We start from the raw sequence: 12938 nt of genomic DNA on the forward strand, positions 1-12938 counted from the left end.
GTGTGTGTGTGTGTGTGTGTGTGTGTGTGTGTGTGTGTGTGTGTGTGTGTGTGTGTGTGTGTGTGTTGTGTGTGTGTGTGTTGTGTATATGTTTTTTTTCGATTTATACCTATCATTATTTGCATTTTTACAAAATCATGATACATTTTTCCTTGCTGAGCTACAGTTTGTGAAACATGGGCACATCGTTGTTGTCGCTGTTTTTTGAAAATTGCAAACTTTCAAACATCATACTTGAACAGTCACTTTATATTACATTTTTCATTTAGATGCAAGAAACGTCGTGAAATTTGGCGAACTGGCGGCCGATAAAAAAAAATTATATGTACTCATGTATTTAAACAGGATCCTGCTTGCTTAAGCTTCCTCTTGAAGAAGGTAACTCTATATGCCCATCACCCAATGTGAGAATGCGAATGAATCAGTGCATTCCGGTAAATGTAGCAGCTGAAAAAGGCTATTTCGTTTGAGAACTGAATCCGACCACGGAGTAACGTCGAAGAGACCCTTACCTCACTATGGGACTTCGCGTGTGAAGCTTCCATAGCGAGCCACACTTAACTTGTTTTCCCCTCTCTCCCAAGTAGGCCTCTCTCACTCTCCCAAGTAGGCCTACAGCCATCATTTAAATATGTTATCTATATCTTTATCAAAATATGAATCAATGAAGGGAGCGAAAAGACTTAGAGATTTGTCTCAGATCAGTTGCGTGGCTTCAAATGTGTCCCTGTGGATTTGGCTATTATTATTGGCTATAGTCTATTGGCCATGTAATGCGTAGGATGGATAACCGGTGGACCATTAGGGTTACAGAATGGATACCAAGAGAAGGGAAGCGCAGTCGAGGACGGCAGAAAGTCAGGTGGGATGATGAGGTTAGGAAATTCGCAGGCGCAAGTTGGAATACGCTAGCGCAAGACAGGGGTAATTGGAGATCGCAGGGAGAGGCCTTCGTCCTGCAGTGGACATAAATATAGGCTGATGATGATGATGATGATGATGATAGTCTATTGGCTATTACTATTGGCTATAGTCGAGCACGCTAAAAAACTAGGTGGAGTGATGAAATTAGGAAATTTGCAGGTGGAAATCGGAATGAGCTAGCGCAAAACAGGGGTAATTGGAGATCGCAAGATCGCACATTCGTGCTGCAGTGGACATAAAGATAGGCTGAAGATGATGATGATTGACTGTTAATTACCATTACAAGTTGGTCGTGTTGCGATGGATAGTCTAGATGGGCTTCATAGTGTCATTATTTGGCAAGTCCTCGTGTCTATTTCACTCTGCTGCTAAGGACGAGCTTGCAGATTCGAATCCCTGCCGCGACGCCCGCATATAGATGGGACCAATTACCAAGTATGCTCTTCGTGTACATAGATTTAGGTGCACGTGAACAAACCACAGGTGGTAGAAATTAATCAGCCGTTTGACGCCAATGCGCCTCTCACGGGCACATAGCTCCAGTGTCATTTTGGCACGTTATACCCCACGAATCAGTTCTGAATGGGAGTTTTAGGAATGGCCTTTACAAGTGGTTTCACTCAATAAAGGAAAACCCGAAATTCTTTGTGCGGGTTTCGCGTTCGTTTTCGCTTTAATCCCGTTACTTTGTATGCCTAGTGGCCAGCTCCACCTAACTCTTTGGTTCCGCGTTTCTAAAACTCGCCAACGCCAGCTCGGTACTAGCGATCCAACTGAAATAGGCAACGCCGTCATGGCAAGGTTGCATCGACACACATCTCTCGCACATGATACGTGTGTCGAAAATATCAGAATTTCTGTTCTGCACGTTAGCGAGCGACACAGGCCTTGGCGCGGGCGTACGATGCACGATCAGCCTATAAAAGCCTGGCCACTAAACAGGCAAACTGCATGCCGGAAAGAGAGCTGTAGAGAAATCCGTCAAGCCTGCATGAAGAGGCCTCCCATTTTTTTTTTTTTTTTTTTAAGTAAGAAGGAGACAATCTCGGCGGGCCAAACAATAGCAGCCGACCCTGCCGCTCGAGAAAAGAGACAGCCTCGCCTGCCTCGAGACAATGCTATCGTTACTTGGCGAGCATCCAGCAATCTAATCGAGCGTGGCTCCTGGGAGGAGGATAGAAGTAAAGGATAAACGCTTGCGGCACGTATGCACAGCGGAGGCCATTGTCTTTACTGCGACTCTGGGTCTGCAGGGAAAAAACGCGTCGCCCCCCCCCCCCCCCCCCCCGCGGTTGCCAAGAGCTCGTCGCCGCGTGATTTCCAGACAGATAACGTTAGACGGTCGCTCGCGAGGAAGACGGGGGGCGCCTTATCTGACAGCGAAGCGGGTTATCGCTCCGCCACACACGCTGCTGCGGCAAATCTAGTCCGCTGAACAAGCCATGATTTCTCACGGCCTAGTCGCAGATTTTTTTTAAAAGCCGGCTACGTTTATAAGGCGCAGACTTTTCTGGAGAGATAGTGAAGTTCATTGCATTACTTGATATCTAAACGAGACCCTGTCAGAATTAAGGACAGCTATCATATGTATACGTCAAAAGAACGCAAACCTATGTTTATACGGTACAATTCCTACAGCTTGACTGTTTTGGCAAAAGTAAAATTTAAAGAAAAACAAACAGGTATGATGCCACGAAAATTTTCATTAAACCTGTCTTTTTGCCGAATCTTCGGGGCCGCTTGCTTCCGTACACTAGTTGTCCCTATTATGTAAAGATTGCTGCACCCTTTCACGAATACACCTACGGAAAACAAGCGAATATGCATCAACAAACGCGTTGTGCTGATGGTAAATGAAGTTCGATGGTGGCAGCCGCACAAACAGGGCGGGCGCCTAATTAAGTTGACAGTAATCGGCTGCAATATTTCGTGAACGAGAGACTGTATTCGGTAAGGTCTTGTACAGTTAAGCAATACAACATGCATGAAGCTGATTCGTTTATCTTCAGGGTAAGCTGGAAGGGCGGAACAGCGATGTTTGCTACTTGTTCAGGGGAGTGTTTATAGCTACGTCATGACCATTGCCACTTCAGGCGTTGTACTTTTACTACTTCAGCTGCTCTGCAGACACAGTGTTTACTATCTTAGTATCGGCTCGGAGACTATTTGCGTGTAACTGCAGGCTTCAGGTGCCGAAGAAATTTGACATGTTTTTCGTACAATATTATAAGACTTGCGGGAGCCTAGAGAATGAAATCGAAACTCTGGGCGAAATTCTTAGCTGTTTGAATGTCACAACCACCAAACAACTGTGTGATTCATTCACATGCAACTCACATTGTATGCTACATGGGTCCGTGTCATAAGATATGGGAAAAAGGCGAAGAAAGACAACACTCACACAGGTAAGTGAACTTCAATACCTTTTTTTTTTATTATCGAAGACAATGCTTCTCGCAGACGGTTTTATCACAACAACGCAAAAGTATAGGTTTCTCTCGTCTTGTAGGAGCCTCTCTGTACAAATAATATAATTACAATTGGTAGGAAAGAAGTGTGTAAAACAATAGTGTGTGTATAATGTGACGAAAGGTAGACAACTGGCACCATTATATTAAGTAGGCCCACCGGTACACACCAATATGGCAAAGATGCCAGTCACCTATCAAGCATCCGTATTCCTAAAATGGTCCGCAATGTTTTAAGAATTTTCTTGAAATCAAACGTACGTTTAAGTAGGTTCGTTCAGATCAAAACAACACATCACAGACGCGTATTATTTATCGAGGAATGGTGCAATTGCAGCACCTGCACATCGTTTTGCAGGAAATATTACCAATGTGAAGGAATACGAGCGAACATACTGCATCAACCACCAATAAAATTAAAACGTAACTTGCAGGGCCATTGAGCATATCTCATACGCCACCAGACTAGCTGCAAAAAGTTTGCTTATAGAGCATATCTAAAGCCAGTAGCCTTCCTCACGTAATGTTTGTTTGTGTATTTGAATCTGTGTTTGTACTGTTAAGATGTGGGAGGGAAAAATATGTTATAAATAAAAACCGGAGATCCCCAGAAAATGCTATTCAAATAAGATGCCGCAGAAGTAGGTATAAACCACTACACACACCTCGCACTCTACTCACTCCGACACACACACGCACAGAAAAAAAATACATTTGATTGCACATGATCAGCAAATGAGCAATAAATTGCTGCATTCTGGCTTTCTACATTTGGTAGGGCGACATCCGTCTCCGTACTTCACGCGCTTGTGACGTCATACATGGGCAAGATAACACAGTTCTAATTGTAATACTGCGCTGGTCCATAGAGCTCACGCTAATAAAGGTCAACTTCCGGCAAGACGTGGTCGCTGGCAAGACGAAAGCTGGTGGCATGTGTCCGAAACAGCGTACAGTAGGCCATAGGACCGTAGGGCTAGCCGACACGCCTGGTGATGCTGTTACGCGAAATGCCCTACGGGTTGCCAGAGAGCGGATTCTGCGAGCAGCTGGGGCAACAGTGTGGCGATTCCTAAACATGAATCTCTGATGATGTAGAAACCACGGACTTGTGCACCAGGCTGCGGCAGGATCCGGAGCTCGGCGTTCTTGTCCGAGATGGTTCTGCGCTTTGCCAGATGCGTCATCGCAGGTTCTGTACAAGATGGTTGTTTCTTGATGCGACGTGGGATGGGACGCATATTCGCTCGAACCTGAACGGCCCGGCGGTCCTCGGAAATGAAGGCGCCTTCACGTCGTCTTTCCCGGGATTGCTCGTGGAAACGAACGACTAGCCGTGGGACCCGGGCACAGGGGGCGGGAGGCGCTTCTTTCAGAGGTGAACAACGTCAGGGATGTAAATAAACGAAACACGACAATGCACGAGACGGTCCCCACTCGTCCAAATGTCTCACAAGTCCTAGCACGAGACCGGGCGCGAAGGCGGTACTACCGTAGACATCATGTCGGCAAGGTGACTTGGGATCTTGTCTGTGTGAGTCGCCTGCAAAAAACAAGAAAGGAAGCATAAGCGGAGTCGCACTTTGAGAGACATGCAATGCATCCAGTATTACGCAATAGCACACTTATAATAGCTACTGCAGTTTGATACGAATGCGCTTCTTGAAGAACCACTATGCTGATTCAATACCTTTCAAGCGACGTTTAACGCAGAGATGTGCCCTGAAGGGTTTATTGCCAAGGTATCCACACAACGACAATGCGGGACACAGTGCGTTATTGCGGTTTAATCGTCATTCGAATGCTAATTATGGTTGTCCTACAAGGCCACCACATACTTTCGGCAGATTCCCCAATGAATCTCCGAAGGAGTAGACACGCTGCTGGTGTGGCAGTTGTATATGTTTAAAATTGTCAGCACCACGCCCTCTAACGCACCAGTTTACATCCACTAGATCTGTTTGCTCCTGTCAGCACTACGCTAAGCAATATGCGTCAAAAGAAGCCCTTCACCGTGGAACTTGGAACGGAAGAGCTTAAACAGGAATGCGCCCGAGATCGAAAGCCTGCCCGCTCGCAAGGACAGAAAGTATACGCCACGGCCGCAGCCTATCCGATGAATATGTATTGGTCGCTCGCCGAACAACATCGCCCACCAGAACCTTGCCAAGACACACACACGGCTCGCTAAGCCAGCACGTGCGTCTTTCCAACGCTAAAGGATGCGTCAGCGAGCCGTGGAAGGGCGCGCAAGAGACAAGCAGGCAGCCAGCAGAGGAAGGCAAAGAAGCGGGGTCCTTCGGACGCGGTGGGGACGTTAGCGTTACAACACAACGGCGGCCTGACCCACATCGCCATCCAGGCAGCGGCCCCTGCGAGCGCCGTCGTCGGGGAGGCCGCACAGAAAACCAGTTCTACGGCGCTGCCGTCAAGGAAGTCAAACACCTCCTCGCTCCAGCGAATTGCTCTTTTTATTATTATTATTTCCTCAGGGACCGCTCGCTCAAGGGAACATGCACCTGCAGCTCGACGTAGAGACATTGCACGTCACGGGACTAGAGGGGGCAAACAATCGCAGAAAAGCGTGCGAGCAGATCGGAGGAGCGCCCCTTCTGGCCTTTTCGGCGAGGGTTGAACGCTCGCGCCAAGCTGTTGATCGCTATCGCAGAATCAGCTAGCAAGCAAGCGCGAGACTGCAACGCTAGATCCGGCTGAGGAAACCGGCCGCTGAGCGAGGCACTGATCGCGGAGCCAGACGGCCACGTCAGCAGCGGACCATCGCTGGGAAGAAAACAACGCCGCAGACACAGCGTCGGCAAAGAAAACGGAGGGGTGCAGAGTCCTTCGAGGCCTATGCACTGCAGGTGCAAAGCATGGACAGTTTTAACTGTAATCTGGCAGGAGGCTTGTCTCCACCGACCGACAAGCGCCGATCTGAACGAGCCAGAAATGTCGGCATGGCTCGTATCTCAAAGCCGAAAGCTCGACGCAGGTCCTTATCGCTTTTTCAACAAGGCCTGCTCGCCAAACGTTAGGAACTAAAACGGGATCATAGTACAGCAGCAGTTCGTGAAATGGCCGAGGAGCGCAGTAGCCATTCATTCCCGCCAGCGACCGGCGGCGAAGCCAATTATGGGACGAGATTGCGTGCTGCGCTTCAACCGCAGGCAGCGGAGCGAGACGGCACGTCACGGCTGTGGAAAAAACGCCACCACTCGCATTCCGAAAAACGCAGCACGCGCCGCCGCCGCCGTGCCCCGTCACGACGTAGATAATGCGCGAGACACCTGCAGGCCCTGCGGCGATGAAGCTTCGCACGCGTATGTGGCTCAAGAATGTAGCAGCTCCGAACGTATGACGTTTGCCCGATGTCGTCATGAGGAAGTTTACGGACATCGGCAGGCCGCGAACGAAAGAGAGACGCATATTATTTCGCGCTGTATGCACGCAAAGCTTGCCGCCACATGCAATGTGCAATGCAGTGGACGTCAGCCAGCGCCGTAGATGCATGATATAAACTCAATCTGCGTGGCCCTAGACACATTCAACGGCCCGTCGTCATAGCACTCGCAGTGGTAGAACGTACGCAGGAAAATGACACCAACACATACCTCCTGTGCCGAGCAAGTGTTGGCCACGGCGTTCGCGGAGGGGGGTAGGACTCCCAAGGGTTGCCGCGCCGGACTCGTGCTAGATCCCGCCGGATGTGACGACGAGCGGTTGGCGGGGTGCGTCTCGAGGGCTATCTGCAGGTCGAGGATGTAGTCGATCACGTTCTGGATGATCTCGAGCTTGGAGACCTTCTTGTTGCGCGGCATATTGGGCACCAGTTCCTTCAGTTTCGCCAGCAGCGACTGCATCTCTTCGTGGTTCAGGTCGCGCTCCTTGCGGCCATTGCGACCGACGCGGCCTTCGGCCACCTTGGCGAGGCACCGGCTGATCGCTTGCTGTTGCTCGTTCTGCGCCTTCATGGTCATTTAATCCTCGCGAAGCGGCGGCACTTCGGCAGCGACGAACCGGTAATCCACAAGACGGACGGGAAGGGCGAGGTGTTAACACACGTTGGAAATTGCGCACCACACGATCAAACAGAAGTGATCGGCACGCAGTTTCGAAGCTCTCGGCGAAACACGAAAGTTCAGTTTGCGATCGAAACACGAGCGTCGTCAATCGCACGAAGAGTGGGCAGGGAAATGACTTGCGAGCGAGGGGAACTCGCCATTTATACCGCCACGAGACCGCACGCCCAATGGTCGAAGCCGTGGGAGGAGCGTCGACGAAAGGGCGGCGACCAATACGAACCCGAAGGAGACGGCTTCGTTAGTTCCGCTCTCAGACGCCAGAGGGCGCCACCGACTGGTCCCGGCAAAAACGACGCACGCGCACAACCATCGCCAGTCGGTCGCGCGTCGCGCCCGTGTCCGCTCGCAGCTGCTGCGTCGCCCGCGTCGCGTATCTCGCGTTCGCGTCTATTTTTTGCTTTTCCTTTCTGCCGCTCTCTCTCCCTCTCCCCTGATTCCCACACGGGACGTTTCTCCTTCTCGCCAGTGTGCGCGAGCCAGCTGTCCCGGGCCGTGAACGCGCGTGCCTTCTATCCGGAGCCCGGGTGACTTGGCTTCCCCCATCACCTCCGTTGCACCTGTGCGGGCAGCGCGGCTCCCTTTTGCTAAACGGCGCCGTGCGACCTCGCGCCGTGTGGCTTGTTGGCTCATCGCGGAGCTCTTCGCCCAGCGGGGTCTCAACACCGCACTCCCTCCCCTACCACCCCCTTTATTTGCCTCCGCGTCATTCTCTCTCTCTCAACGAATGCTTTCCTCCTCCTCCCTCTCGAGCTATCTCTCGCGCTCGCCCTCGTCGGCGAAATCGGGGTTCAGGTGGCCCGCTCCGCGCACTGGTTACGTTTTGCCGATTTGTGTTACATGTTTGTTTCTGCCCCTTCCTTCCTTTGATCTTGTTTATTTATTTCTCTCTGGGGCCCCCCGTTCTAGGGTTGGCGGGGTTGCCCGGAGTTAGAAGCCTTAGCATAGCAGAGGAGCCGGTATGCCGGCAGCTGGCGCGGTGTGTTTTTCTTTTTTTTTTTCTTTGTGTCAGTTTTCTGTTGCTTGAAAAGGTCTTTCTTTCACAGATCGTTTTGTTTCTTAATGTATATAGTAAGCGGAAGTGTAACTCAGTGCTATGGAGAGCATTATTATGCCGTTTTATTACTATTTCTAATGCCGCGTTTTTTTTTTTTTTTGCAGTTTCTTTTTTTCGGAATTTGAATGGCTCCGTGGGTATGTTGCTGTGCGTTGTGACGGAGCTCTTGAAACATTTCGGGGTTACTTGTGTAAGTTTTCACAACAGGAGTCTTACTAAATATAGCCATGTGCAACAAAAAGATCTACAATACCCGAAGAAAATAAAAAATTGATATTTTTTTCCTCTCTTATCTGGGCTTAGTTATACTAGATTGAAACGAATACAATTGTAATGAGGAAACCGTATACAGATCAAGCTGTGAATTTGATTACATACAAAAAGGGTCTGGTTATGCCGACGTTAAAAGTTAACCTGCGCAATGGCCACTGACTTTTGGAGTGGCTATATAAAATTTGCTTAGATTTTAGAAAAACGTCTCTTCCTCGGCCTCAGGTTGAATTATCGACGTGTGCTTAGCGCGTATGATTCTTTAGGCTTCTAACTGAAATAGTATGCTCTGACGCGCGAATGGATGGATGGATGGAACAAACTTTATTGAGTCCTGCTGATCGTGACTTATCACGAAGCGGCCGGGCCGCTCCCACGTAGGGACCGACAGGCCAAGCCTCTCGGCCGAATCGCTGGCCGGCTGGACAGCGCGAATGTCACCATTTTATTATCGATATGTGTGAAAACAAAAACACACAAATAAAAAGGTAAACGTTCCAGGCATTTTCTAGTAAATGGCAAAAAAAAAAAACACCATCGTTCCCTTCATGAGAAAGGGTAATATAGGAAATGAAAACTGAAAGGCTCATCGCACGCATGCACAGAGAGAACATGAGTACTACAGCGCAGAATCGACTCACGTAGTCAATATTAATTGTATGGCAGTTTTGGTAGCCCATTGGAAATATCAAAATCAATGAACCTACCTCGTGAAGCAGAGGGCAACTCAGACGTGCGTTCATTTAAACATTGCCATGTGCATGAAAAGTATTTCAACATTTTTTTTCCTGCGCTAACTGCTTGTTGAGCTTAATTCAAGAGTGCTTGTTGGCATACGGTATAGACTGGCATGACTACCATGATGATTTACAACGACCTGTAATCTCTCTTCATATGACACTTACCTTTGTTTCTTTAACATGTCCCGAAGACATAAATTCATAAGTCGCGTAAAAGGGGGCTGGATCGGCGCAAAGGATAATGAGACCTTGAAAGTAAAATCCCAGAGCGAATGTTATATTGGTCTATCACGTATCATGATATCTAATACATTTAACGTTGTAGTGCAAACCTCTTCTATTTGGTAGTACATATTTAATCACCTGCAAATATAAGAAAAGAATACACAAAGACCAGGAACCTTCAGTGAGTCTTCAAAGGAATTGCATTACTTCTAGCTGAGACCAAGGCTCAGCAGGGGTTTGTACTGCATGAAGCTAAGCGTATAGTTTGCGAGTGAGGTCTCGGTGTTTCCCGGTTACGGTCGTTCGCCGTAACTGCGAAAGTTGTTTCTACGGCACTGAATCACTTCTTTGCGGCGGTATCATTAAATCTCCCGTGAAATATGATGACGAAGGATACCACTGTAGGCATGTAGTGCAGCCTGTGCGAGATACTTTGGTTCTCTCATGTGCAAGGCGTGCTGTCAACGCTGCAGCAACTGTTGCGTGTAATAGACCGCAATGCACAAAATAAAGATAACCACAGCAGGGGGGACAAACGCGCTCGCGTGTGTATTTGTGCGTGTGCACTTGCGTGCGAGTGTGAGTTGTCACCGAAACCACCGCAATACTTAACAAGGTGGCTCCTTGGCCATGTTGCTATACTGTATTATTGAAGGCTAACGAGCGTGGAGACAGCACTTGGCCTCGTCCCTTCGTGGACGAGGCCCCCAATGGTCACCGGAGTCCCCCAATTGTTCACCATCGACACCCTATCTCACCGATACATTTTCCGGCAATTCTGCAGACCCCCTGTGAGTTGGGGTGGATGTGTGTAGATAACGTCCGATGAACTTATTATGCCAGGAAGCGACGCTACTCCCTCTTTCACTGTGTAACCAGCGGTACTCACTCCTGCCGACGTTCCGGAGTTGAAGCCCTTTCTTTGAAAGTTAACGATGCTAGCTGGCGGAGGAGTAATTTTTTTTTTTTTTTTGATCCTCGGGGAAAGCCGTGCATCTCGAAGTTCCGGCAACACGGGCAATTGTTGCAGCGGTCCATGAACTTTTCCGCACGATTTAATTCCATTCCTTTTATTATGCCCGTTACTATTTTTACAGCGAGCTACCGCACACCTCTTCTCTCTACCGCTCCACAATTTGCAGCATGAGTGGTGCACATAACATCAGCGAGTACCCACTTGCATTTCCGACAGTTGATCGCGCAGTAGCAGGGCAGAAGCCGTAGTGGTATCGTAAGCGTGCGCTTTCGCTGAGGCAACGTGCGGCGCGCCGCTGAAAGCGCCATCTCTTTCCTCTGGAGCAAACTGCTCCAAGTGGTGGGTCTGTAACGGCCGTAGCTTCAGATTCAGGAGACCATTTGCATTTGCTCGCTTTATTGCCTTGATGTATTTTTTTTCTCGTTTCTTGCGAAACGTTTTATGCTATACTAGCCTGCAGGAACGTATCCTGGCACGTTTCCCTCATACGTGGCTCCATCGAACTGACATGCGTATAGACAAAATATGCCGCTGTTCAGTGGGACGTACTATTACTGCAATATGGTTATGCTAGCATGTGCTGGGTGGGGCATGTAGTTGTATGAGTCGTGATGTAGTTGAAGTGCTGTTATTTTTACATTGGACTTTGTTATTTACTCACGGGGCGCACGGTTGCACTGTGCGCGCACAATGAGAGTAGTGTGCTTCTGTATAAACAGAAGGCTTTCCTTACTCCTAAAGCGTTCGTTTGTGACCATCACAGGCACGAGCATTGACGTTCCCTAATTTGAAGCTACCGTGAACCCTTGTTATAACGAACTAGTTGGGACAGGAAAGTAACTTTCTTAAAAGTGACCCTTATAGTTCAATATACTAGATGCCTTAGTAGGACAGGTAAAGACTCTGGGCAAACTGACGCCCAATGCGCGCTGTCTCCTTCGGCTTTAGAGCTTGCAATAAGTGTAGTAAAACATAGCCGCGCCCAACAGTGGCGAAATGACAACGACAAAGTTCTGCTGACCTCTGTGAGCATCTGTCTTCTATATCGATCGTAATTCTTTGGTACACGCTACGTGTACATTAACCCAGCAAACTCGTGTCAAGTCCGGTTCATGTGAACGCTATATAACGGGTCGAGGCGAGTTCAGTCAAACCACCTGCAAGGGGATTGGCTCACTCTCTCAACCTCCGACAAGATACGCATGAACATGGGTGGGTCAAGGTTGATCAGCTAGTCTTTTGACTCGACTGTTTCGCGTCGATTTTATGTAAGCGAAACTATACACTGAGTCACCAGTAGATTCCACCACGGGTCGGAGAATCTTTCAAAGCGTTGTTTGCCTCTCCAGATTGATAGGAAAGAATACGAAGCGTCATTTTTTTTAGCTATAGCGTTCCCTTGCAAATTTTCAGCTGTGTATCAAGTAGAATCGTGCACTAGTCCGTTTGAAATAATCAGGCCTAAACATTTGTTGCCACAGTCTGAATCACAAAAAACAACTTCGATACTGAGATAATTTCGAATAAGGCGATTTTGTTATAACACGGCTTCGACGTAGTATACGTGCAACGGAGCCCATTGAACGTTTCAGCTCTACAGTTCCGGCATATGGTCCCGATCCATCTTTTTGTTGCTCTATGCGTGCTACATAAAAGTTTTTTCCAAGCATTAAAGAAAGCCAGCAATAGACGCACCGTGATTATACTTAGTGGGTATGCATGCTGTTGAGCTGCCGGTCACGGCGGCCGTATCTCGGCGGGGGCGAAAAGCGAAACCACCCGTGTATACTTAGATTTAGGTGCACGTTAAAGAACACCAGGTAGTCCAAACTATTCCGGAGTCCCCCCACTACGGTGTGCCTCATAACCAGATCGTTGTTTTTGCAAGCAAAATCCCATAATTAATGTTAATTTTAATTTAAAGCCCGCAAAACGCGGAATACTGCCGCACGACTAGATGCGCGGCATATTTTGCCCGCATTTGCGGGCTTCTTTCAGGCATGGAAAAACTTTCATGTTGTTGTACATGTCACCCCCCCAATCCCCTCCTACCTTCCCGGAAAATTTTCTGGCGACACCACTAGCAGCAGCAGTTAGTAGGAGTAGGAGTAGTAATAAACGTGTCTATTGAGGAGATTACCTGAACGCCTGAGACTGGTTCGGGTGCAAATATCGCCGCACAAAGTGTGTGGCATTCGC

General features: G+C 48.6%; 1 protein-coding gene across 1 annotated transcript; it reads right to left on the reverse strand.

The window, feature by feature from the left end:
- Nucleotides 1–3334: 3334 nt before the first annotated feature.
- On the reverse strand, nt 3335–7602 carry LOC119466171 (DNA-binding protein inhibitor ID-2). Its single transcript, XM_037726665.2, has 2 exons — nt 7004–7602; nt 3335–4935 (listed from the first exon to the last, which is right to left on the reverse strand). The coding sequence occupies exons 1-2, from the start codon at nt 7367–7369 to the stop codon at nt 4852–4854; spliced, it is 450 nt and encodes a 149-aa protein (XP_037582593.1). The 5' UTR covers nt 7370–7602; the 3' UTR covers nt 3335–4851.
- Nucleotides 7603–12938: the final 5336 nt, after the last annotated feature.

The sequence above is a fragment of the Dermacentor silvarum genome, chromosome 10 (genome assembly GCF_013339745.2).
Source record: "Dermacentor silvarum isolate Dsil-2018 chromosome 10, BIME_Dsil_1.4, whole genome shotgun sequence".
NCBI classification, from domain to species: domain Eukaryota; kingdom Metazoa; phylum Arthropoda; class Arachnida; order Ixodida; family Ixodidae; genus Dermacentor; species Dermacentor silvarum.